General features: G+C 46.1%; 1 protein-coding gene across 6 annotated transcripts; it reads right to left on the bottom strand.

Annotated features, from left to right (window-relative positions):
* Nucleotides 1-108: 108 nt before the first annotated feature.
* Nucleotides 109-17721, bottom strand: LOC309799874 (interferon regulatory factor 6-like). Of its 6 annotated transcripts, none has more exons than XM_082613483.1 (7): nt 17413-17721; nt 13494-13989; nt 12773-12949; nt 8701-8906; nt 7552-7680; nt 5384-5527; nt 109-369 (listed from the first exon to the last, which is right to left on the bottom strand). In XM_082613483.1, the coding sequence occupies exons 3-7, from the start codon at nt 12820-12822 to the stop codon at nt 263-265; spliced, it is 636 nt and encodes a 211-aa protein (XP_082469609.1). In that variant the 5' UTR covers nt 12823-12949; nt 13494-13989; nt 17413-17721; the 3' UTR covers nt 109-262. The 6 variants fall into 6 exon arrangements, with proteins under 6 accessions (XP_082469609.1, XP_082469610.1, XP_082469611.1 ...); XM_082613484.1 differs by having other exon boundaries at nt 13494-13558; XM_082613485.1 differs by lacking the exon at nt 17413-17721 and adding an exon at nt 14010-14100 and having other exon boundaries at nt 13494-13558.
* Nucleotides 17722-25984: the final 8263 nt, after the last annotated feature.

Below are 25984 nucleotides of genomic sequence, written 5' to 3'. Positions count from 1 at the left end.
CTAAACTGTACGGTTAAAAATGGTTAAAATTCTAAACTTTATGTCGTATATTTTACCACAATAAAAATTATTATATTTCATGCATACAAAAGAATATAGAAAAAAGCAAACATTAAAACAACTTTATCTCTTACAGCAGGATTTTCTAACCATAGTACAGTAAAATTAGAAATAAATAGCAGGGCTTCCCTGGTGGCGCAGTGGTTGAGAGCCTGCCTGCCGATGCAGGGGACATGGGTTCGTGCCCCGGTCTGGGAAGATCTCACATGCCGCGGAGTGGCTGGGCCCGTGAGCCATGGCCGCTGAGCCTGAGCGTCCAGAGCCTGTGCTCCGCAACAGGAGAGGCCACAACAGTGAGAGGCCCGCGTACTGCAAAAAAAAAAAAAAAAAAAAAAAAGAAACAGCAAAAGTTGGAAGAAATAAATATTTCAACCTCTTGGGGAAAAAATCCTCCTGGTTTGCTCTTGAAATATAGAGGAAACCAAATCTGTAACTAAGAATGACTTGAAAACAATGCTAATGAGAATATTAAGAACAAAATCTATGAGATATGGCCAAGGCATAGTCTTAACTATTTTCATTTCTTAAATAAGGGGGTTTAAAAACAAATTAGCCATTTATTTATTTTCCAATAAATTTCTAAAAAAAGAAAGGAGGTAAGAATAAAAGGGAGATAAAAGGGGAAAGCAATAGGATAAGTTGGAATTTATAGTAGAATTCATTTATTTATTCATAAATAAATTCAGGAACTGGTCCTCATGTGTGTTTGTGGAGAGAGGTATAAATACCAATAGAAAACAAAAGCAGTAAAATAAACTACTAGCAAGCCAAATCAATGTAAAAAAGCAAAAGCGTATCTGTAAAAATGTATAAATGATACATGGAAAGTAAATATAATTCAATGGAAACTAAAATAAATGTAGAGTTATTTGTGTAACTATGCTAGTGTTTTGAAAATCTGGATAAGATGGATTTAAGAAACTCTGCTTTACCAAATTAGACTCAAGTAGAGATAGACAGTCTAATCATCTGCCTGCCTCTACCTGAGGGTCCCCTTCCTCTAGTGTGGGTTAGTAAAGAGAAGGATTTAGATCAGGCCCCTGTTGAGTTGACCACCTGGCATTTACTGGCTGGCATTCTGTGCTTCTCCTCACTATTTCCAGGTCCCTTTGTTGATGGTCATATCCTGAACTTTGGGATATGGTCGCCTTGATAGATGCTGAGCCCTCTATGAGCTCCCATGAAGGGGTGAATATAGGATAAGAAACACTATGCTTTAGAACCCTGTTGCTTTACCCTTCACAACATCACACAGGGAGGTATAGGATTATCAGATTTTATGGTAGGGTTGGGGTAATGACCGGGGATCTCAATTATGAAAGAAAAAATTTTAAACTGTACGCTAGTATGACTTTTCCTATACTCCAAGAAACAGCACTATGAAGTTAACCCCTAGTTAACCCATGGAGGGCCCCCTATGGGTGCTACTAGTTCTAATCTTGTTCCCCCTTTCCACTCTACTGGATGACTCCTTATTCATTTTTTGGGAAATGGCAACCTTGCTCAAAAGAAGTTGTCCCTCCAGTATTTTCTCAGCAATGCCTTCCTGAAGTCTAAGTTACTCACTTTAGAATAAGTTCGCAGACATTCAACAGAATAGTACCTGGTGGCCTTGGCAACCCACATTTTGCCGAAGGTACCAGGGGTGTTTGGTGAGGGGAGCTTGGAACTCTAAGTCCTGCAGAGCAGCTCAGGGTGGGCATACTTAAGTCTGTTCCCATTCAAGTTTTCCCCAGTGCAGACTTGCAGACTTTCCTCTTTAGTCTTCCAAGTGTCTAGCTGCTAACTGTTTAATCGGATGTCCATACAAACATCCCTAGGACAAATATTCATTCTCAGAGGTGATACAGTCTAAACTCATCAGGAGAAGATAAGTATCTTCTGAACTTGTCCATTTGCAAGTTTGCTTCTCTAACAGTGGAGTTACAACTTCCCATTCATGGCAGGACAGAAGTCTCAGTCCTCTTTTTTGTTGCTTTGTGTCATCATTGTTGATAGAGGACCTTTTACTGTACTAAAACCTCCAAGTTACGCTGTGAGAGATGATCAATATTGGCATGAGATTCATCTATTGTATAGACGCTAAGAATCTGAAAGGCTTAACCCCAATGCACAGCTAACTGTGGATCCATTCTTGTGGGTCTCAGCACTGAGCAAGGAACAGGTTACTTTTCATCTGAGGCTCCTGAGAAGGACCATCTCACTGACTTTGACCTGGAAAGGCCCAGACAGGATGCAACTTTAAACCTGAGGCTGGGGTGGAAGGTGTGTGCATGTGTGTGCGTGTGTGTGTGTGTGCGCGCGCGCGCGCGTGTGTGTGTGTGTGTGTGTGTGTGTGTGTGTGTGTTAGAATGGACAGATAGAAAAGCGAAGAAGAAGGCAGGCCAGAAAAGGAGGGCCTCCCAGAAACCAATCTGTTTGGACTAAAAGGAAAAACTGGGTGTTAGTCTTCAGAGCAACTTAGTTTCTCCCTTTAGACTTTGTTTCGGATTGTGTCCCTTTGGGCCTGTCAGAATACAAAATGAGGCTTATCTCCGAATCAAATATCATCATGAGTTATCCCCTAGGTATGCCATACCCCTTTCTGAACTTTAAAAACTACTGCTTTTTAGGGTTCAATTAAAGCACTGCCCTCCTCTCCCCAGGGTGAGTTGTCCAATAACAGGACTCTGAGAACTTCTAGTTTATCACTAAAAAGCCACCTTATTTATTAAAAACAATATACTTACCTAAATTACTCAGCTACCAAAAGTCACTTGAGAAGAAATTAAAAATATGAAGCTTCTATTCTTTAAAACGTGCTCCCACTTACTCTACTTCACGTCCACAAGCCTGGGTCGTCCGAGCCAGTAACTAACTGTCTGAAGCCAAGAATTCTAAGAACCTCAACCATGGTAACCGTACACACTAACACTGTAATTCCAGAGACGTTTGCTCTCTGGTAAGATTAGGTTATTTGATAGTGTTATCCTCTTTCTGAAACTGACAATTTTCCTTCCTAGTTTAAATTGTCATTTTTTGGCCACAGCTTCAGTTAAAGAATGCCAATTATTTCACAGATGGCCTCACATTCCCAAACTGTAATGTCCTCCAGAGCCTTTTCAATACATCTTACATCTACATTTCTACCCTAACTTTTCAGATCTGTTTTATACTCAGCACAATCTATTATCCATAACAGAGAATATTTGAATTGATGCAGTAAAATGAACCCAGACTGATCTCACCAGAGCGCTGACATGTTAGATGGCTGTCAGCCTGCTCTGCAGAGAGCATTCCAGGGCTCTGAAGACCAATAATGAAAGCAGCTTGGTGGAGAAATGGGTCAGAAGGCCTTCAGATTTTCTTTCATTTTCTTTTTTTTCAGTTCTATAAAGGGGTAATCTGATACCCTTAAAAGATTTTTTAAAATAGAAAGACCTCATCTTACCACCCAAACACAAATTAGTTTCATATTTTTTACATTCCCTTCTAGTTTTTGCCTGTATGCACACATCTTTTTCTTTTTAAATATAGATTTTGTGTTGTGAATCTACAGTTAAGTGTTTTCTTTCCACTTGATACTGTATTATAAATAGTTTTCATGTTTTTACCTTTTTTCACATTTTTACTTTTTAGTGTTGTCACAATCTTTCATAATGTGAGTGTGCTACGATCTGTTTAATAATTTCCTTATTATTGAATGACAGCCATGCCTCCCTAGCATTGCTCAGGATAATGATTAACCACTGGTTAATACCATTTAATAGACATAAAAATAACTATGAGTTATAATATTATAATTTTCTGTGATTACAATGATAAATTCAGAGCTGGGATAACTTTCAACTTTGGAACAAGATTACTTTATGTATCATATCTGATACGTCCTGTTGCTCACTCTGAGGGGTTTTGCCCTGAGTGGCAGCCCAGGGCAATAGAGCAGCAAGGGTGCTCCAAAGTAGGCCTGCCTGTGTTGGAAGCCTGGCTTCACCTTTACTGCCTGTTTCAGTTTAGTAAATTATTTAACCTCTTTACATCTCAGTTTCTTCCTCTGTGAAATGACTATAATGATAATCCCTACCCTATGGGATTATTTAAAGATTATATGACCTAACACTTATATAGTACTCAGTACATGTTAGCTGTCACTATTATTTTGGCCCTTGTGACCTGTCAGTGGTGGAGGTAATGGATCCTCAGTTGGATCTGCAGTTGTATGAATATGAAGGAGTGCTTTCAGTGAGTTTTTGTCTGGTATAATTTCACAAGTATATCTATAGGATAAAAATGTTTCAACTTATCACTTCAAAAGACCAATAAACATGTGGAACCTCTCCATCCATAAGATGATGCAAAAAGTTAAAATATGTAATCTTTTGACAATCTAAATATCTTTATTATTATTATTTTTGTGTGTTTAATAAAATATGTAACTTTTTAAAAAAAAATTTTTTTTTTATTTTTTATTTTGCGGTACGCGGGCCTCTCACTGTTGTGGCCTCTCCCGCTGTGGAGCACAGGCTCCGGACTCGCAGGCCCAGTGGCCACGGCTCATGGGCCCAGCCGCTCCACGGAACGTGGGATCCTCCCGGACCGGGACACGAACCTGCATCCCCTGCATCGGCAGGCAGACCCCCAACCACTGCGCCACCAGGGAAGCCCTGTGTATCATTTTTGACTCACTGTTTAAAGACACCAGTGGAACAATAAGAAATACCAAGGCATATTTCTGAAAATTACACAGATAAGCACACACCGTTGATATGTTCTAATAATATATCACAGAAGGACACAGTTCACAACAAAGTAAATTTTCACTCAGCAAGTGTCCATTGAACCCTATAGGTCTTATCAAAGCTATCAGCCTCTTGGACAAAATGCTAGTACTCCCCCCCGCACCTCCCCTACCATGTGTAGTGTGAAAGGGAGGTGCAATGACAATGATTCTTCACTGAGATCAATGTGTACCCAATTCTGAAAGAGATTTTCTCTGGGTCCTAAAGTCCCTCAAAACCCAAGGGCCTCCTTGACCAGATCCACAGTCATTAACTTCCCCATCCCACAAATCCCCTGGGCAAACTGATAAACCCAGGCCTTCCACCCACCTAACAGGTGAGTAACCTAGAGCTGCACAGCACCAATCAGAGCATCCCCATGGGCAAGTAGGTATGGGCTAATGCTTCTTTAGTTCCTGGTGACTCATCAGCCAGCCAGGAACCAGACACAGAGGCTGCCTGGGGGACTATTCTATACATGGCAAAGAAATGGAGGCAGAAGGTGGGGCAGGAAATGGACTGTAATAGGAGCTGAAGATCCAGCTAGAAAATCAAGGCTCACTTACTTGGGAGAGAGCTGATCCACAGCTCTGGAGAGCTATAGAAAGGCTGTATAGGTGCCTGGGGTACTTCCATCTCCAGAGGTTCCGTTTTGGGCCACACTGCTTCGGGGCTGCAGTTGCCCACACTGGCTGGTGCTATGGGAGAACCTAGAACAGAAGGATGTGGGTGAGCAGGCAGGCGCACCACACATGCATATCACCTGGCTCCGAAGCTCTCAAACCTAAAAGGTCCAACACTGGACCACAGCTCCGTGTGGCAGCCCATCAGTAATTCCCCCAACAAACACCAAAAGAAATAAGGCTCTGCTGCTTCTGCTTCCTAATCTTATTAGTTCTCTCATAAACTCATAATTCTGAAAACATGCATTTGCTGATGATTAACAGACAAGTGGGCACTCCCTGGGGTTAAATTAGAACAAGCATGAATGAGAGATTCCCTGTTACAAAATTTGAACCCAGCAATTAAACAGAAACTGGTTGTCTTCCGTAAAATGAACTCAACTAAATTGGTTGATTAGCTTCAAGTAAGTGTTAATGTATAGAAATTCCTTTAAAAACAAACACATACTTTTTTACATGCATGAAACATCTGGAAGGATACTCAAGAACCTGGAAAGATCTGTCTCTCTTCCAGGGAAGGAACTGTTCAGACAGGTTAGAAGGAAAACCTTTCAGCTGATTTCCTTTTTGTACCATTATGAATTTTAAACCATGTAAGAGTATTATTTATTCAAAAGTATCCAGTTAAAGCTTTTAAAAGAGAGAATGAAAAACACATCCTATATCCCTGCTATTGTCAAAGTTGGCTCACTCCAAAGTTTACAGATTTTCCCCCCTAGCCTCACCTTTTAAGCATCTATCCTTCAGCAATTCTTCTTCCTCTGCCCAACAGCTCTGAAATCAGAGGTTAAGGTTTCTTTGACCCTTTGTGTACAAGTCTGGTTATATCTATGTACCCATTTTACTTTTTTATTTTTAATATATGTTCACATGTTTCCATAAAGGATCCAAGGTGGCCCATAACGTAAGGACACACAATATTAGCTTTAAAAAAACATGGAAAAAAAAAAAAAGGGAAATCATGATCCTGGAAATGGGTTGCATCCTTTTAAGGGGTGAGAATAACAGAATGAGTGAGCCAAAGATTTGGGAAAGGATCTCACATTTCCAAATGTCCAAATCTTAAAATTGCACCAAGTGGGAATGTAGCTGTGGCAATATTAACCTGAGAGAGCTCTATGATCGTTGTCTTTACTCATCACTTGGTTGCAAGGTTATAAATGACAGGGTAAGTCAAGGAGGGCAAGTAGACAGATAAGAGTCATTTCCTGATTCTCAAAAGGGGCATCACCTAGGGAAGGGGACTCCAAAATCCTACAGGAATCATCTTGATATACTAAATTTTCTAGGTGGCCAAAGTATCTCATTTGACCCTAGCAGCCAGATGGAACTTAGAAAAGTAGTGAAAAGCTACTCAACTGAATGCAAGTCATATGACTAGGAGCATGTCAGTGGAAAGTTCAAGTGAAGATGCTGTGGAAGAGCAATTCACATTGTGTCTGAGCGTCCTCAGAATGTGCAATGGGAGATGCAGTGCCTGCTCTGTCTCACAGGGACCCTCCAACCTCTAAACTCATCTTTCCTGGGAAGCGGAATTCAAAAAGTCAATTTAAAAAAAAGATAAAAGTCTCTAGTAGAGAAATTTTATCAGAGCCTAGTATTAAGAGCTGTAGAGCCACAAGTTTCCCATGATACAGCCTTAGCAGAGGCTGTTAAGGCAGTGACAGAAAATTTGTACCGAGGGAAATAGCACAAGAGTTTGCCTACAATTCACGAAAATGATCCCTGCACTTGGCCTGAAGGAAATCAGCAAAATTTATAACAGCTTGTATATTTGTATGCGGGATTGAGAAGGAATTTAATTTTTTAATTTCTCTGAATTATCACATAAGATTCAGAAGATGCTCTCTCTGCCTAGAAGCCACCCCACTGGGATAACTATGCCTACAGGGTTCCTTTGCCTATGACTCCTACTTGCTAACAGACTGGCAGCCTGGCCCCAGGGCCTGGTCGCTGCTCCCAGTGCAATGGTGGATATGGTGTCAACGGTTGCAAAATCAAAGCCCCTTACATCCTCTCCATGCCTCTGTCCCACCCCCCACCCCACTCACCATTGATGTTCAGGAACGGGAAGGTGTCCTGGATGGGAACGTGGTGCTGTGACTGGTCCAGCTCATCTTCCTCATCTTCTTCATCCACATCATTATCTTTCTCATCCCAAGGAGCAGATCCAGTGGATCCTACCCGAGAAACACACACACAAAGGTCAAAAGTGAGGCGCTCACGTTGCACTGTCATCCCTGCAGCTCACCCACTGTTCAAGCTAGGCATCGCCAGCACAGAGGTTCCTTGGGTTCAGTGTGCACCCTCAATGCCAAAGAGTGGGAACCAAGGGTGTTCACCCCACTCCCAGCTCCTCCTACGGAGCCCCAGTGCAAGCTCTCATCCCCTCCCCTATCCAGGAGCTGCAGACCCTACTCCCTTCTCCTAGAAACCTTTTAATTCCTACTCTAAACCCCTTTCTACACATTAGCATCCCTTCTAAGGACCCAAGGAGCACAGCTTCTCTCCTTTATAAGCTTACTGTGAAGACAGACCCTTCCCTCATGGCAGAGCCTCACTAGATTCACTGCAGGTCAAGTCTAAATTATCTGGCTCTTAGTCGGAACTTGCTAAACATTGAGTAAATATAGGGATCAGGTGGTATTCTCCTAGGAAAAATACCATACAAATTAAATGATCACTTACCCATCATTTATAAAGAGAACTTAATAGCCTTCATAATGTCATGTCAATTGATTCTTAGAACAGCCTTTGAAATACGCAGGGAAGATGAGAACCCAGATTTTATAGGGAGAGAAGCTGAGGCTCAAAAGGTTGAATGACTTGATTCAATGTCCCACAAGTAGTGAGATGGAAAGACCGAGGTTTATAACTCAGACCTTCTAAGTTTTAATCCCTCCTTCTTCTAAACTACCTGGCCTCTCTTCTCAGTGTTGAGTCCCAAGAGAAGTTATTTTTTATAGAACTCAATATCCCCTCTTCTTTCTAATGCTTTACTGTTGCACTGCGTGGGCAGGAAGACTGTGCTGAGTTTGTATCTTTTGTTCTCTGGGTTCTTTCTAGGGACAGGATTTCTTGCTTTATTTACCAGTCTTCAACTTTGTAAGCGAGGCAACTTTCAAGTCGACTATCGCTTTAAGGGCCCAGCCTGGAACCTGGCACATTGTCCACCTTCTCCCCAGCAGCTGGGGCCTCACCTGGGTTAATGATAGAGCCCTGGGGCTGGGGGATGTCACACACTTGATATATCTTCACTGGGTTCATGGGCACCTCCTTGGTGCTGTCGTACATCAGGTTGAATTCCCTGCTCTTGTTGAGCGCACAGCGGAGCTGGGCCTTCCATTTAGCTGGGTCGGGGTCGTCCACCCCTTCCTGGTACTTCCCCTGTCTCCACAGCCCAGGCCTGAGGGATAGGAAACTGCAGTGAGTGCCTGCTTGTTGCCTAGAAACACTGGAAAGTGTGCCCGCCCTCCCTCACACAGACACAGATACACACAGCCCTGCCTGACCGCCCCATCACCCCAACTCCAATTGACAGAGACTGCAGCAGAAAACACCACGCTGGGGACCAGGAAAGGCAGGGCCTGAGAGAAATTAAGCCAAATGCAAATACAGTCTTTTAAAAAGAGGAGACAAATTAAGCCAAATGCAAATACAGTCTTTTAAAAAGAGGAGCCTCATCTCAAGTGCTTGTGCCAGCATCATCTGTCAAGACTACAATGGCCTTAATGAAGGGTTGAAAATAAAGAAAAGTCTGGAACAAGTATACACCAAAATACTAATGGTAACTTTTGGATAGCAAGATTTCAGGTAGTTTTGTTTTGTTTTGTTTGCCTTATTTGTTTTTCACATGAATTGCTTATATAATAAGACGAGAAAGGGAGGTGGTGTATGATATGAAGAATTTAGGCTTGCTGCTCCCTCTCCCTTCAGTCTTTAATCTGATGCACAAATAACTGTTGAAACCAAGTACCTTTAGGAGTAGCAGCCCATAGGAGGGCAGGAAGCACGCTCTGGGGGTTCAGCTTGCCTCAGTGTGAGGCTGAGGGCCTCAAGTCCTAATAAACTCACACCACCTGCCTTTCCCTGCTTCCTCAAACTCCCACATTGGGAACATTTTGCTGGGAACACCAGTGGCTGGTGGCCTGGGGCAAGACCAGTGCGGCCCCGCCTCTCTGGTTTTCAATTTCCAGGTCTAACGGGCATTTGTGTGTCTGTTCACGGGATATCAGCCCTCCCCCACTGTTAACGTATCTCAGATGTCTACACTTTCTTCAGGGCTGTGACGTATGTGCTGGTGCAGAAAAGGGGGATGTCTTCTGCAGAGGACTCAAGGTCAGGAAGCACACGGCAGCTTGTTCAAGTGGACAGGGCACATCGCTTGTCCAGTCCCAACTCCCCGCCTCTGCTCCTGACTGAACTAGACTACTTCCTCAAGCCGAAATGGAACTTTTCCGGCCCCATCCTTTGAGCTCTCTGGTCTCCCTCAGTCTATCCCTGCAGAGCCTCACAATCATGAGGAAGCTTCTCTCAACAGCCGAGCTAAATCCTTCTCCTCCAATGCACTCATTTCTTCTTACCACCTTCTCAGACCTGGGGGCTCCTCCACTTGATGTGCAGTATGGAATGAAGCAGTGTGACAAAGCTGCTGCCCTTGGGCACTCAGCAGGCTCCATTCCATCCAACCCCCTGTAGGGGATTTCAACCTCGTCAGTCCCTAGTTTCGGAGAGGCACGTCTCCAGTTGCCCCTGGCAGTACCTGGCTGCTGCCTCCTCACGTTTTCCCCTCTCTTTGCTTGATCCTCCGTGCCCACTCCCGCTCTGGCCCCATCCAGCTGGCTTGGGCTGTGCTGACTTTGGCACAGGTCTGCAAAATTTCTGTGGCTCCCTGAATCCCTGCCCCTCCACAGAGAGCAGCCAGACTAACATCCTGCTCACAACACAGCCATTCCCCAGGGCCCACTCAGATGATGCAGAGAACCTGAGGCAGATGCAGCAGAGGGTGGTACCCACCACATGACAATCGTTGTGCTTTATAAACATCCCTTATTCAAACCCATTCTCAGTCTTGCCTGAGATTCTGGTCACTGGGCAGGTCCCTATTTCTCTTCCTAAAATGGACACAGTCTCTGCATTTTTATGGCAATTTACGAGTCCCTTCCCACACACTGATTTCACTCAATTCTCACAACAATCCTGTGAGGCAGGCAAGACAGGTTTTAGCCCCATTTTACTGAAGGGGAAGCTAAAGCCCAAAGAGATTACGTGACTTGTTCAAGACCACACATGCAAGGGATGGTAGTAGGATCTGAAGCCAGGTCTTCCAGCTCCTGGTCAGAAGGGGCCCTCTGATAATGGGGGAGCTGATAGGCCTGGGTTCAAACCCTAACCCCACCGCTTATTGGCTATGTGACTTGGGCAAGTTACTTAGCCCCTCTGAGACTCAGCTTCTGCATCTGTAACATGAGGGTGCCGCCCCCCTTACAGTGTTCTCGAGAAGCAAATGAGATAATGGACCTAGGGTATGCAGCAGGCACCCACTTAATACTAGTCAGAACTGCCCACACCCCATATCCTGCCAAAGGCCTGTCAGAGCTTGGGATCTGTGAAAGCACCCTCACTCTTCTCCTGACACCCAGACCCTCCCTTAGCATTCTGCAAACAGATACACAGATATAAGTAGGACAAAGCAGCTTCCCACAGCCAATTTTTCCTCAAGCCCTAAGCATACAGAACATTCTCACGAGTGGAGCTTTCAGGAACCAGTCTCCTCCCACATGGCCAGCCACCACCAGGCACTTCAACAGCAAGTCCAGTTTCAGACCAAGGCCACAGCGAGAGGCCAGCTGGGCCAGGGCAGGCCCATCCCCTCTGATGCCAGCTCCAGTAGTTGGTGCTGATTTACAGATGTTTTCCTTACCACTTTCATATCATTATTTAATGTTTACATTAAAAGCATTCATTTACTTTCTAATATTCACAGGCCAATTTTTCTTCTACCTCTCATCTCTACACCCAATATAACTGAGTTGGGTGGGAAACAACTCTAAGTTGGCTCTCTCTCCTTTGAGGTATGAGCCCACCTTTCCTGGCCCAGTCTCAGCAAGAATCTGGAGCATCAATCTTGAGAGGCTCAGGGCAGGGACTGGATTTCACTTCTGACTTCCAACTTATAGTCAGGGAAGAAATGGGCAAACTCATTTCTCCGTGTCTCGGGAGTGCAGGAACTAAAGCTACTCATGAGATGGAAGACTGACCAGCACAGAGAAGTTGGTCTGGAGCAGAGGCATGGGCTCCGGAGTTACAAACCACATAATACCCCTTCCCACAACGAGCTTCCCACCTACTTCTGTCTTAGACTTTGGTTTCACTGACATTTTATGAAATGCCACGTGATTCAATCTTAGTTTCAGTGAAGCAAAATAACTCTCACATCAGAGCTACTCTTCAGTTAAGAAAACATATTTGTAGAATAAAAACCTGTAATTAAATCGCCTTTCATTTTTAAGCGGAGGTTACGGATGGGGCAAAAGGTTTTAACATCAAAAGAAAAACTTGCAAAGGGCCCTCGACACCCATTCTACAGGCTGTTAGGAGCCTGCGAACACTCAGGAGTTCTGCCCTGATCTGGACAGCCATTCCCGGGCCAGAGCAAGAGCCCTGAGCGAATGAAGGGTTGATTGCTGGCTGAGAACTCCTTGGGAGTTCTAGAACAACATACACAGCATACACACACTTACAGGAGTTTAGCCAATCACACCTGGGATCCCTTGGGATGTGAGTTGAGTAGCTTTGACCAATGGGAAAGAATAAATGGCCTCAACCATAACAGACATGCCCCAACAAGAGAAATTACTATGCCTGCTAAGTTTGCCCCCACCTCCCCCATCATAAACATTCTTTTTGTTGCATCAGCATTTTGGGGTTTTTTTTATTTTTTATTATTTTAATTTTTGCGGTATGCGGGCCTCACTGTTGTGGCCTCTTCCGTTGCGGAGCACAGGCTCCGGACGCGCAGGCTCAGCGGCCATGGCTCACGGGCCCAGCCGCTCCGCGGCATGTGGGATCTTCCCGAACCGGGGCACGAACCCGTGTCCCCTGCGTCGGCAGGTGGACTCTCAACCACTGTGCCACCAGGGAAGTGCTGCATCAGCATTTTGGATCTAGTACCTTCTTCAAGCCAAAATTGAAAACAGGAAAACAAAAAACCAGAAAGGTCTGAGAGAACTGGAAAACACTTCAAGTCAGATGGTAAAAGGATACCTTTACCTTGAAAATGGTATTTTCCTCCTCTTGTTGGGGGCTATGCCGGGTGGCATGTTTCCAGGGAATCTGGAAGCGTTTGGAGTCCCTATGTAGCCAGATGAGCCCAGGGTACAGGCCACTATCCACTTGGGCCACCAACCAGGGCTTCAGCCGAACTCGGCGGGGGTGGAGAGCCATGATCTGGGTTGGGGGGAGGGGGAAGAATGGGGAGAGGAGAATTAGGCCAGCCCCTGGGAAAAGGTCCCAGCCACTGTTCCCATATGATAGAGCTACAGTTCCATTAGATTACAGCAAAGAAACTAAATATGGGAATAAACTGTGCCAGGTGGGGAAGAAAAGAAAACAGGTTAAAAGGTTCTTTTGATTCTTATTCCAAAGCCATTTAGTTTTCATGCTCTAGCCAAATCAGACTTATCACGTAAGTAGATCACATTTCTTCTATTTAAATCCTGAGGCAGAAAAATAAAGAGATGATGTCATCCCTGCTGGAAAACAGTCCTTCCGCAAGTACCAAGGGAAGAGAAGAGAAACTGCTCTTTTCAATCTCATCTCGGGAGAAGGAAGAAAAAGGTTACGGAAATAGCAGGTATATAGGCAAGAACTTGAAGCATGCTCTCTTTTTAGACAACTAAGGTGAATGGGAATATTTTAGGAAGAAATGACACCATCAGGATGAGAGAGAAGTAGGCGAGGGATGGTCCCTGGTTCCAAAGTCCTCACTTACATAGATGAGCAGGCAGTGTATCCACAGGGATCTGAGAGCTGGGCCTCAAGTCAGTTTTCCTTTCTCTGGGCCACCCAAAGTTTCCGCACCAAAAAAAAAAAAAAAAAATGCGGGGTGTGGGGGTCTGAGCTGGTTATCCCCACGACAATCCAGTGTCTAGGAGAAGGCTTGGGAGCACTGGAGACAAAGTGTAAGAACCCTGCCCTGTATCTGAGTCTGGTAAAGCTAAGATGCCCTAGAATGATCAAATACCACAGTTCCTAACCCTATAGAGTACTAAAACCAGTCATAAGACAAGCTCTGTACTGCTGGGACAGCCTCCTCACCTGGGTCTGTTTACCTCCCCACAGAGGCTGAATTGAACTGATTGGTTGCTGGAGCCAGCCTGGGTAAAGTCTGCAATTGATTCTCATAAAGGGCATGGCGTAGCAGATAACATTGGTGGCAGCGGCCAGCACTCACAGCGGGGAAACAAAGGCCTGCCCAGATTGGGTGCCTAAAGGAAAAAGCAGTTACCGGAGAAGTGTTTGCCTGGGGCGTTGTGTTTAGATTTTTTGGCGTTCTCATTTCTCTTTGTTTTTACTTCGGGTGAGAAAGACAGGCCTGCAAAAGAACGTTCATTCAACAAATAATTGTCCGTCAGCTACTGTGTGACAAGGGCGACATTAGTTACTAAACACAATGTTCTCATCAGACTCCCTAAAGAAATCCACACTGGAATTGCTCAAACATCCACTGACCTGAGAAAAGGAAGATAAATAAGTCACCTTCCCACCCAGAAAGATTCCCACCTGGATCGCGGTGCAGAACCCAAACCAGCTGAGTCAGCCGAAGGCTCCCCCGAAGGCTCCCCCTCGGAGGAACTTAGCTTAAGGGGTGGGTCCTAAGGCCACTTCTCTCCCCAGCCAGGCTCCCAACAAATGGGAAAACTCAAACCCAGCTCGGTCACTGGCACTTTAAGAGCAAGGCAGGACCTGCTCTCACCTGAGCCTTCTGACCCAATTACCAAGTTCTGCAACTGAAACCTTCCCCCCTGGGAGCAGCTCACAGTGGGTAGGTGAGGTAGCACTCGGTACTCAAGTGCCCCCCACCCCCATGTTCTTGGCCTCGGTGTAGGTTGCTCTGTAGGACTGCAAAGTCAAGCTATCAAACCATGGAGAACATTTACCTTATAAGGAGGAGGGAATGCATATTCTCCCCAGGGCAAGTTCTAGCCTTCTCTTCCTCAGTCCTGGCCTGCAGGAAGGGGGATGGGGTAAGGGAAGAACAAAGAGAACAGGGAAATGGGCAGCAAACTGGTCCACCTAGTGAGGGGCTTTCGAGAATTTCTGTTGCAATATTGGTCAGTCTTGTGTCGAGGCCTGGCAGACACGTGAAATCCACCTCTTGACGGATCATGGGCTTTGAAGAAAAGGGCTTATCCTAGTTGATCCACAGCACATCAAAAAAAATTAAGGCAACCAGGCCAACGCAAGGAACTGCACAGAGTGATGGGGAGGGAGAGGCAGCCACCCTTAGAGGCCGATGACTAAGATCTAGAGCCCTGTGTTCTCAGCATTCTCCCAAGATGGCAGTACACAGGAGCAACGCTGCCCCAGCCTCCTCCTCCTCTATGCCCCACCTCCATCACAGCTAACCCTCTCCACCTTCTGAAAGTCCACCGAGATCTCCTCCACCTGCCACCCGGCACCTAAGACTATAAGAACAGGCAGAGAGGCAAACTTTGGAAGCAACCAAGATCACAGAGAAAAATATCTAATTAGACATTCATAGGTTGCAATAGCAAGTAGCCATTAACATCGAGGCATCTGAAGAATTTTTACTGGATTTGGGAAAATGTTTAAATATGTACTTAAGGGGGAAAAAGGCATCATACAATATTGACTGTATAGTAGTATCTCCATCTTGTAACAGAACACGCACTTGTGCACATAAGCACAGAGAATTTTTGAAAGGGAAACAAATAATACATCGATGCGACAAGAAGTTCTTAGTGGTTACCTGGTGATAGGACTGTGGGTGAATTTTATACGTGCCTAAGTACTTCTATATACGATTCACATTTTCCTACAATGCCATGTGTCGATTCACAACTTAAAAACAAAACACTACATGTAGTATTCTTTTTAACCACAGGAAGCGGAGACATTTCTTGGTCACTGGGAGATATAAAAGATGATGGCCTTCAGCTAATGAAACCATGGTAACAACAATCCTCTACCTACATAGGCTTAACAGTTTTTTCATGCGCTTTTGTTTAACGTGTCTGATTTCATCCTCATAATGAAATGATCATCCCCATTGTTATCATCCCCATTTTACAGCTGGGTTAACTGAGGCACAGCAAAGTGTTTTATCTGGGGCCTGGACCCAACACTGCTCAGTCAGAGTGTGCTGTACCATATCCTGCCACTGCACCCAGCCTTCTAAGTCCCTCCCTTCTTCTATACACCAAGAAAGTAAATGAAAGACATCAACAAAGATCCAAGCAGCATGGAGGGCCAACGAAGTGGTTAGGGAGGAGACTGCATGACACCCACCCTTAAACACACCTAAACCAGAGTTCTCTTTCAGAACACTCTCACCACCCAAATCCCATGCCCACAGAACAAGCTTAGCCTAGTTTAACTCAGCTCTGGCATCTCTAGCTGCCATCACAGCCAAATTCAAGGCCTGTGTCTCCAACAGGTATTCAACTAGCCAAAGAACAAAGATTTAACCCACCCACTCCCCTCATACTGGGCACTGAGCAGGGACACTATCAACCTCCCCAAGGCATAAACCATCCGATCTCACACCCCCATTCCAGGGAACAGGTCCCCTACAAACACCTGTACTGCCGCCTCTGCAGCCCCTGCCCAGACTAGTTTCCAGGAACACGGCCACCCCAAAGCCAAGATTCAGTCGTCAGTGGTTTTGCTCAGAGTAAAACACACACCCTCATTTCTTGCAGACAGGCCTCCGGAGTGGTCCTGCTTTTTCCCTTCCTCCTGGAGAGACCTGAAATGCCATCTTCCACGTTCCCCAGTCTTTCCTCCGTTTAGTTTAGCCCTGTTCAGGGGTAAATTCTGGGCCTCGAGCCATAATGCCCACACCCTGCCTCCCTGCTTGATTGAAGTTGGCGGCTGGAGAGGGAGCTACAGGGCAGAGGTGCTGCTCTCACCCAGGAGACAAACATCGAAAACTACTCTCCTGGGTCGGCATCAGCTTTCACCAACCCCTACTCAAACGCCTTCTTCCTCTCCCTTCCCTGGCTTCCACTTCTGACATCCAGCAAGAGAGCAGGGCTGGGGTAGGGATGACCCCTTTACCACACAGCAGGCTCCCTGTAAACAGTGGCACCCTGGGCCTGCTTTCCAGTCAGGCCTGGAAGACTTTCCCCACTTCTCTATACCAGCCCTCCAGCCCTTTCAGGCGAAGAGGGCCTCACCCCCAGAGCAACCACGCCCGGCGCCGCCCTCGCCAGCACGTAGCTTCGCTACTTGGAAATTCACGGGTGTCTCTCAGGCCCAGGGCAGGGGCCTGACTGTGCTAAACAAATCCCAGGAGAGGAAACAAACTGGCTAAACTTACTGGCCGGCCCGACGCGCAAGTTCCCAAAACACCCACCAAGATCAAGCGCCGGCCGGCCTGGGAAATCCCCTCTTCGGGATCCAGGGGCCTGCGGAGCCGTGGGCTGGGAGGACCAGCGTGGTGGAGGAGCCTTAGCGCTCCCCGACGGCTGGTGGGTAGGGGCCCGAGAGCGTCACACTCCAGTTGGGCGGGAGGGAAAGGGAGTCGACAGAAGTAGGGGGTCGGTAAGGGCCCAGCGCCCCCCCGGGCTAGGACCGCCCGAAAGCTACCTGAAGCAGAGCGATGGGCACCCAGCCCTACAGGCTATCCCCAAACAAACAGATGTCCTTAAGCAAGCTCTCCTCACCCCCACGAACTCTGGAGGGGACGCTTCTTCACCGGCGGGCGTGTCCTCCCTCCCTCAAGCGAGGCTCCAGACGTTGGCGTCCCCACCTTTCTTCAATCCGGCTGCCAGAAGCGAACGTCCCTCCGAACCAAGTCCCCAGTTAGGATCACCCGTCGCCACTGCTCTCCTCGGCCGCTTGGGCAAGCAACACCTGGCTCTGCGCAGGTAGGGACTGCAGGCTCCGCTCCCGGTCCCACACCGGCCCTCACCTTCCCCGCCCAGGTGAGCCAAGCTCACGTCAGCGCCTCGCCTCGGGACGCCGCGGACCCATCTGCCGTCCGGCCACGCCTCCCAGGTGTGGCCACGCCCCCCCGCGTTCAGGATTGGCGGGTTGCGAGAAATATGATACTCCGTGTTCCTGGGCAGCCCAGCACCCCACCAGCCCCTTCCCCACCGCCCTCCCCCGCTTCTAATCCGGGCTGAGAAAATTCCGGGACTGGGGTCTAGACCTGACCCCTTGGGGCTAGTGGTCTTCTGAACTGGAAGCGACTGGGAGGAAAAATAAGTCGAAAAGACTTAGATCTAAGTCGAGAAGGTGCCTCCCTTCCTTCATGCCCCATAATCCCCCTGCGATGTGGAGACAGTTAACTACAAATAAGGATTTAGAGATTCTGTGTTGGCCCTAATACCTGTGGGCCTGTATAAGTGGAGTGGGGTATGGGGAAGGGAGGGACTCGGGACACTTGGTCCCTTCTGAGGGAAGACCCGTGGCTTACAGGGCAGGAATTCTGCCTTCACTCTGCCTTTTACCCCTATGACCCCGAGTGAGTTGCTTAGCTGCTCAGTTTCAGTTTCCTCATCTAGTCAATGAGAATAATAGTCCTGCCTTTTCCAAATACTATCAGGTAATGATTAAAAGCATGGCCTCTGGAGCCAACTACTGAGATTCAAATCCAACTCCACCAGTTACTACAGACTTGGGCAAGTTTTTTAAGCTGTCTGGGCCTCAGTTTCTTATCTGTAGAAGGAGGTAAATAATAGTACCCACCTCAAAGGCGTGTTGTGGGCATTCAAAAAATTACTTCATATAAAGTGCTTGGAACAGTATTTGGCACTTTCCAAGTGCAGTATAAATACCATTTTTATTGGTGTGAGGATAAAAAGTACCATATTGGCATTGCCTCATGGAAGAAACAGACATCTACTGTTACCTGAAATCCAAGGCCTGTATGTCCCTTAACAGGTACTTGATAAAAGTTCTCTCACCTTTCCCACTGCAGAGAACTCCGGTCCACGTAAAGTGCATGCTTACGGTGAGCTGTGTACTAGCACATGAGATGTGGAAGCACTAGGCTGTCACAGGTAAGAAGGGGCATAAGCAGGGTACTTAGGTTTTGGAGTTTAAAGCAATGTGTGGGAGACCATGATGGAGTAGTGTTATGACTGAATTGTGTCCCCCCCAAATTCAGATGTTGAGGTCCTATAACCTGCAGGATCTCAGAATGAGATCGTGCTTGGAGATAAAGTCTTCACGGAGGTAAGCAAGTTGAAATGCAGTCATTAGAGTGCGCCCTAATCAAATACAACTTGTGTCATTCTAAAAAAAAAAAGGAAATTTGGACACAGAGACAGATAGGCATTGAGGGAAGATGATGTGAAGAGACGCAGGGAGAAGACAGCCATCTTCAAGCCAAGGAGAGAAGCCTGGGACAGATCCTTTCCTCACTCAAAGTCCTCAGCAGGAACCAACGTTACAGACACCTTGATTTTGGACTTCTAGCCTCCAGAACTGTAAGACAATAAATTTCTGTTGTTTAAGCCAGCCAGTCTGTGCTACTTTTTTGCAGTAGCCCTAGTAAACTAATACAGATGGGTTGGAGAGCTCCAGATTTGGTAATACTGTGGACTTGATTCCTAGTCCCAATTCAGCCTGGGGACATAGCTAGCAAAGGCCTGGGAAGGCAGCAAGGCCCAGATCCTGACTCAGGCAGCCTCTGTCTCAGTCACTGATTGTGGCCACTCTTCCCTTCACTTAGGGGAAGGGAAGGGCTATCTCAGCACAGCCAGCCTATTACTGCTGATGAGCTCACCGGACAAGCCATATCTTCCATCAGGCCCAGGGCTGGGCTCCTGAGACCAAGCAAACAGTCCACTGCAGGTGTGTGTGATGGAGGAAGACCACCAGGAGAGTGTCATTTGAGGGGAGCCAAAAGCCCAATGGCATACGAGTATGAGTGCACACACAGACATTCACTTTTCCAGTAGCTGAAATTAGCATAACTAAGGTGATTTCTTAGTGATCTTCTTTGGAAGACACATTTTTTTTTTCTTCTGCTCTGTGTGGCTTGTGGGATCTTAGTTCCCTGACCAGGGGTTGAACCCCGGGGCCACAGCAGTGAAAGCTCCAAATCCTAACCACTGGACCACCAGGGAATTCCCTGGAAGACACAGAGTTTAGAATCAGAAAATTCGAGCTGGGAGGGCCCTTCAAATCCTCTAGTCTAGGGATGAAACTGGCTTAGAGATGTTTGTTTGACCCACACGTTTTTTGGTTTTTTACTTTTTAAAAAATTTTTTGGCTACATTGGGTCTTCGTTGCCGCGCGTGGGCTTTCTCTAGTTGCGGCAAGCGGGGGCTACTCTTCGTTGCGGTGAATGGGCTTCTCATTGCGGTGGCTTCTCTTGTCACAGAGCACGGGCTCTAGGTGCATGGGCTTCAGTAGTTGCAGCACACGGGCTCAGTAGTTGCAGCATGCGGGCTCAGTTGTTGTGGTGCACGGGCTTAGTTGCTCCACGGCATGTGGGATCTTCCCGGACCAGGGCTCGAACCTGTGTCCCCTGCATTGGCAGGAGGATTCTCAACCACTGTGCCACGAGGGAAGTCCCCCACACAGTTTTTTAAACATTGGGAGATTTCACATAAACATCCAGGTCCTTAGCATCTCTTGAAGAGTCAAATGCTCTGGACAGCCTAGGTCAGCATTTCCAACAGGCAGCAGCTGCCCATTTAGAGGGAGTCTACAGGTAGCAGTCAGGACAACCCCATCATATTGGATTCACTCATTTACTTTAATTTCCCGATTCTGTAGGCATATGAGTTTGCAACCTCTAGTCCAAATATCCCTTTTTTAAAGGTGAGAAAACTGAGGCCCAAGGAGGTCAAGTCATTTGCTTAAGGTCACATAGCAAATTAGCCACAAAGCCAAGACTAGAACCCAAGCCCAGAGCTCTTCCCACTTGGACCCTGTTCAGCACCCCAGCCAGACTCTATTCTGACTGTGCTGCACTGGTCGTTAATTTTTTTTTTTTTAAGTTACCCATGCATCTAGACACTGTCGATATTATGGTGAACAACTCCTGTGTCACCCTACTGAAGAATCAGTGAAAGGGAATAAAGCAGGAGGAATTAAGGTAGAGATCAGGAGGAAACTCCTGGCTCTTCAAATGATGAGAGCTGGCAATAGGCTACCCTGAAGTCTCCTTTGCTTGAGACATACCTCATCTGCTTGGTCTGAGGAATAAGAACATCTTGTGAGTCTCTGCAAGGGCTCTAGAGGAATCAGTTCTTCTATGTTCTCAAAAGAGCTCTCACGGGATTCAGACTTCCCCAGTGTGGCTTGAGCCTGCAGTGTTCCCAGCATTTTGCCCTCCGTCCCTGCTCAGGTGAGGCATTACTGAGTCACTTGTGAGTCTGAGTTTCAGGCAGTGGGATGTACGTTTGAGCACAGAGGCCGTGATTCATAACTACAGGGAGTCAGGGAATTTCCCTCTCTGGCTCCCAGGCAACTCTTACCTGGTGAGGAGGGGTCTTTTTCACCACCCTGTGGCTTTGGTCTCTGCAATATCAAACATAGGGCAATAAAGCCCAAAGCCCATATGTGACCCAAATCCCACCCTCTTCTTGGCAGAGTAGAGGGCATGGCAACTGGAACCTTTCCCAATGGCTCGGTACAGTGGAGAGTGTTCCTGGAATCAGTGACAGCAAATAATCTCAGAGACTGGGCTGCACGTCACTGGAGCTCCTGAAGAAGGGGTAGGGACTTCAAGCTAAACAATCCAATTCTGTGCTCTCTCAGAGGAACTCAGACCCCAGCCAGCCTCTGGAAGGCAATTCTGGAACCCACCAGGTCTACCCCAAGTCCTTTCTGGGCCCTGGCTTATCTCTGGCTCCATCAAGTGTTTCAAGGTACTGGGGCCACCGATGGGCCTAACACATTGCCTGAACAACAACCTAAATTGTAGTGCACATTGCTGTTACCCCTTCCTCTGTCCCCTTACCCTCCATAGACTGCATCCCAGAATGCAATCCAAATCCTAGAATCACTGAGCTTTCTGCAACGGAAGCTGCAACAGAAATCCATAAATGAATCTATCTCACTTTCCAACCCAGACAATGAAGCAGACTTTGGCCTGGGACTTTAGGAGAATTCTCCGCTAACGTGTTCAGAATTACTTGTTTCTGACTCTCTTCTTATCCTTGGACCAAGCTGAGCACTGGTAAGTGTTCTCAGAGAAGCAGCTTTCTTTATTCCAAACTTGGATCTGTATAAGAGGAGGAGGAGGAAAAAGAAGGCTCAGTAACTCCCTTGGAAGTACGCTGCCCACCTGGGGCCCTCCCTCCAAACTTCTTCCCTTCAGCACCAGTCTAACAGCCCACTTCCATCTCCCCTGGCAAAGAAAGTTGTCACTGGACCTGCAGATAAAAGAGCCAAACAAGAAGTTACAAGTACCATGAACGTGAGGGTTCATAGTCCTGATTTCAAATATGTTTCCCTGTTGGGACAGAGCAGTGTCCTGATTTTGACTTTGGTCAGCACCAAACTACCTATCCTTTGATTATCTATGGCTATGATATGAGATCGTGGATATGAAAGCTCTCTGAAATTGGACAAGTGCTGTGTGGATGGGAGGGCTTCTCACTGCTATTATCTGCTCTTTTTTCCTCCTTTAAATCTTTCTCTCCAGGCCTCAGTCAAGTCCTTGAGGGCAGCAAGGCACAGGCCAGACAGGAACTCCTGTAAGTCAGGAGCTCCTGGCACAGGGCTAGGGGCAGGGTGATCTCCACGAGCAATGGAGAATGTGTTGACTTCAGAAAAGTGAGTTATCTGGGGATACAGGATCATTGGGGGTCAGTGAGACGAAAAACTGGACTTCTGTTCAGTAAGACTGATTGACCAAATGTGTTTTATCGTGTCTCCCTCCCCAGGCCATTCCAGTAAAATGACAATGAAGGAATAAAAAAAAAAAAAAGATTTTAACCCACAAGGTTAAGAGAGGAGAAAAGCACAGGCGGGGAGATAAGATGGATGAAAGATTTCAACAGGAAATATTAGGAGATGAAATATTATGTTAACAAAAATAAGGAGTGGGGAGGGCTGATATTTTGATTATAAAGCTTTCAGTACTATTTAATTTTTAAAACACATATATATAAAATTTAAGAAAAATATTATTATAAGTTTTTTTTTTTTAAAAGAAAGAAGCAAGAGCACCTGGGACTCAGGAGAGACCTGGGTGTCAGATCTTTCTTTGGTACTTGGTGACAGCAGAGCTTGTCACCGTCTCTGTCTGAGCCTGAGCCCCTTTATCTGAAGGAGCTGAACAAATGCCACAATCACCTTCTAGTTCTAACAATTCCTAGTTCTACAAGTAACTTATAGAGGCAGCACTGACGTCCTCAGAAAAACAACGTGTGCTTTGGAATTAGTCAAAAGTTGTCTCAGATTTCCCCTCTTTCAATTCCTAGCTGTGTGAGCTGGCTGGGCCTCAGTTTACTCAACTCATGCATGAGGATACTGCCTATTTCTCAGGACTGACAGAAGGATTCAATGAAATAAGTAAAGCAACAAATAAGTGAAGCAGCAAATGTATGTTTTCTCAACTGCTGCACCTCTCATATTTAGTCAAGGATCTGGCACAGTTCTGGTCACCAGGCATTGGTTTAATTAAAACCTGAAGAGTTCAGAAATGAGTTACTGTATTATTTATTCTTGGGGTAGGGAGAATGTGAAGCACCTCATTTCTGTTGATTGTATTAGGGGCAAGGTCCAAGTGTGGATATCAGAGCCTAGTAAGTAATCCCTTTGAGGAGAGGTAGCTAACTAAAGGGTAGACAAGGGAGGGCATGAATGAGAGGTTCTTTGACCAAGTACCCTCCATCCCTCCACCCCTCCACTGTGGGAACTTTCTCTTAACAGTGTCCACATACACAACCTCAACCTAGATTAGCCTCCTATTCCATTACCTATCGTTCTGCAGAAAAGGTAAAGATGGTGTCCACAGGGATTTCCTCTCTCTTGAGTGGCTCTGGACTGGCACACTGATTTTCCACACTATGGGCTGCCTTCCACACTAACTTCTCCACATCACTTAAAACTTTGGTTGCATAGCATTCAAACAGGTCATTCGATCTGGATGCTGCTCCTAGACACCTACAGCTCGACCCTCCTCCTCAATTCCCACAGTCTGAATCCCAATTTCTCTGAGTTGAACTGAGGCCTACAAGGTGACTACATGCCTTGGAAGGTTAAACCAATCCAGGAAGAAAGGGAAGATGTACATACAGATATAAGAGTTCAGTGTTGATCTCGTGTAAGCCCTGACCACGAGCGCATCCGAGTCAAGATCAAAAAGGATTTATATCTTTTCTAAGACAGACCCAAACCAGAGCCCTGGGTCCATCCCACATGAGACACAAGCATCATTCCTTCATTCTTCCTTCAGTAAATATTTATTCAGCGCCTCTTATATGCCAGACAAAATCCCTGCCCTCATGAAACTTACTGCCTCCTACTGTTTTCTTTTATTCCCACTGAAGCACTCTGTTTAAACCTTCCCATGTGTATCCTTCTACTATTGTGGCCCCATCCTATCCCCTACCCTAATCTATCCTAAGCCCCTTTGTGAGCTCTGATCGGTTTACTCTTCTGGTCAAAAACATTCTGTGATTTCCCAATGTTTATTGAATCAAGAAACTTGATTCACTCATCCAACAAATGTTTATTGCATGTCTACCATGGGTCAGGCTCTGTTCTAGGTGCTGGGGATACAGCAGTGAGCATGAGAAACAGATAAAAACTTCTGCTCTTAGAGTGCTTATATACTAGTGGGGGAGATAGACGATAACCAAGATAAACAAGTACGTTAAGTAAAGCATGTTAGTTGGTGATAAGTTCTAAAAGCAATAAGGCAACACGTCAGGAAGTGGAGGGGGCGAGGGAGAAGTAAAATTTTAGATAGACTAACCAGCAAGAAGAAGACATCTAAGTAAAGATCTAAGAAAATGAAGGAGGGAACCCTGGGGATAGCAGAGGGAATATGGGTCCAGAAAGAGAGGCTGGCAGGTGCAAAGGCCCTGAGGTAAGAGCACACTTTAAAGGATGAGCAGGGAGGTCAGAATGAGGCCCAGTGTCTGGCAGAGTGAGGAGAGAGGGGAGACGGCTGGGATGTGAGATCTGAGATCTAATAGCTGCAGCTTTTACTCTGATAGAGATAGGGGGCCACTAGGGGCTTTGAGCAGAAAAGTGACGTGGGGTGACTTGTTCTGCAGGATCACTCTGGCTGCTGTGTTTAAAATAAAGAGAGGGCTTCCCTGGTGGCGCAGTGGTTGAGAGTCCGCCTGCCGATGCAGGGGACACGGGTTCGTGCCCCGGCCCGGGAAGATCCCACATGCCACGGAGCGGCAGGTCCCGTGAGCCATGGCCGCTGAGCCTGCACGTCCGGAGCATGTGCTCCACAGCGGGAGAGGCCACAGCAGTGAGAGGCCCGCATACCACAAAAATAAATAAATAAAATAAAATAAAATAAAATAATAATAATATAAAATAAAATAAAATAAAGAGAAAGGAGAAAATGGCCAAGCAGGGAGATGAGTTGGAAGGCCTCTTGCTGGCCCTCTTCTGTTTGTCCAATCACATCTCTTACTATTCTGCTACCCTGTAGCCCTAACAGACTCTTCTTCCCTGAACACACTTGGCAGCGGCTGACCTATCATCCTTGATGAAGTGGCCTCCACTTCGAATAATAATAACAACTGGAATAATAACTGCTACTTATCCAGCATCAATAATTCCATTCAATTTTTTAAAAAGTATTGTCTAATTTCACTTACAGACATTATTTCATTTAATGTTTATATTTTGTCCCCACTTATTGGGAAAGCTGAGGCTTTTTACAAGTTGCCACCAATTGGAAGGTCCCTGGGCCCAACCATAAGATAAAGAACACTTGATTCCCTTTTGGTCTCAAGTGGACCATTTGCACCTTTATGGGTCTCCAGACCATGTGACCCTCTGGGCATTTCCTCACAGGAAGCCTGCACAAAGGGAGAGGGAGGTGTTTAGGATGACCCTTAAATGTCAATATTAATTATCTGGAGAGAAAAGCAGAAACAAAGGACATTTTAGGCAAAGAAAATAGCACTGCACAGGTTCAGAGGTACCACATGGGAGGGTCAGGAAACTGCAGTTTACTGGTGTGTAGCATTTATAGGATGCATTAGGCAGGAAACAGATCTGGAAGGCCTTGAATGGAATGTCATATCAAAGAGCTAGACATTCTCCTATTTACAGTGAGGGAACATTGAAGGGTTTTAG

This window comes from Mesoplodon mirus (assembly GCF_964341445.2).
Source record: "Mesoplodon mirus genome assembly, chromosome: 3".
In the NCBI taxonomy this organism is placed as follows: Eukaryota; Metazoa; Chordata; class Mammalia; order Artiodactyla; family Ziphiidae; genus Mesoplodon; species Mesoplodon mirus.
Note: the sequence above shows the minus strand (reverse complement) of the source record. Positions and strands in the feature narration are given on the sequence as shown.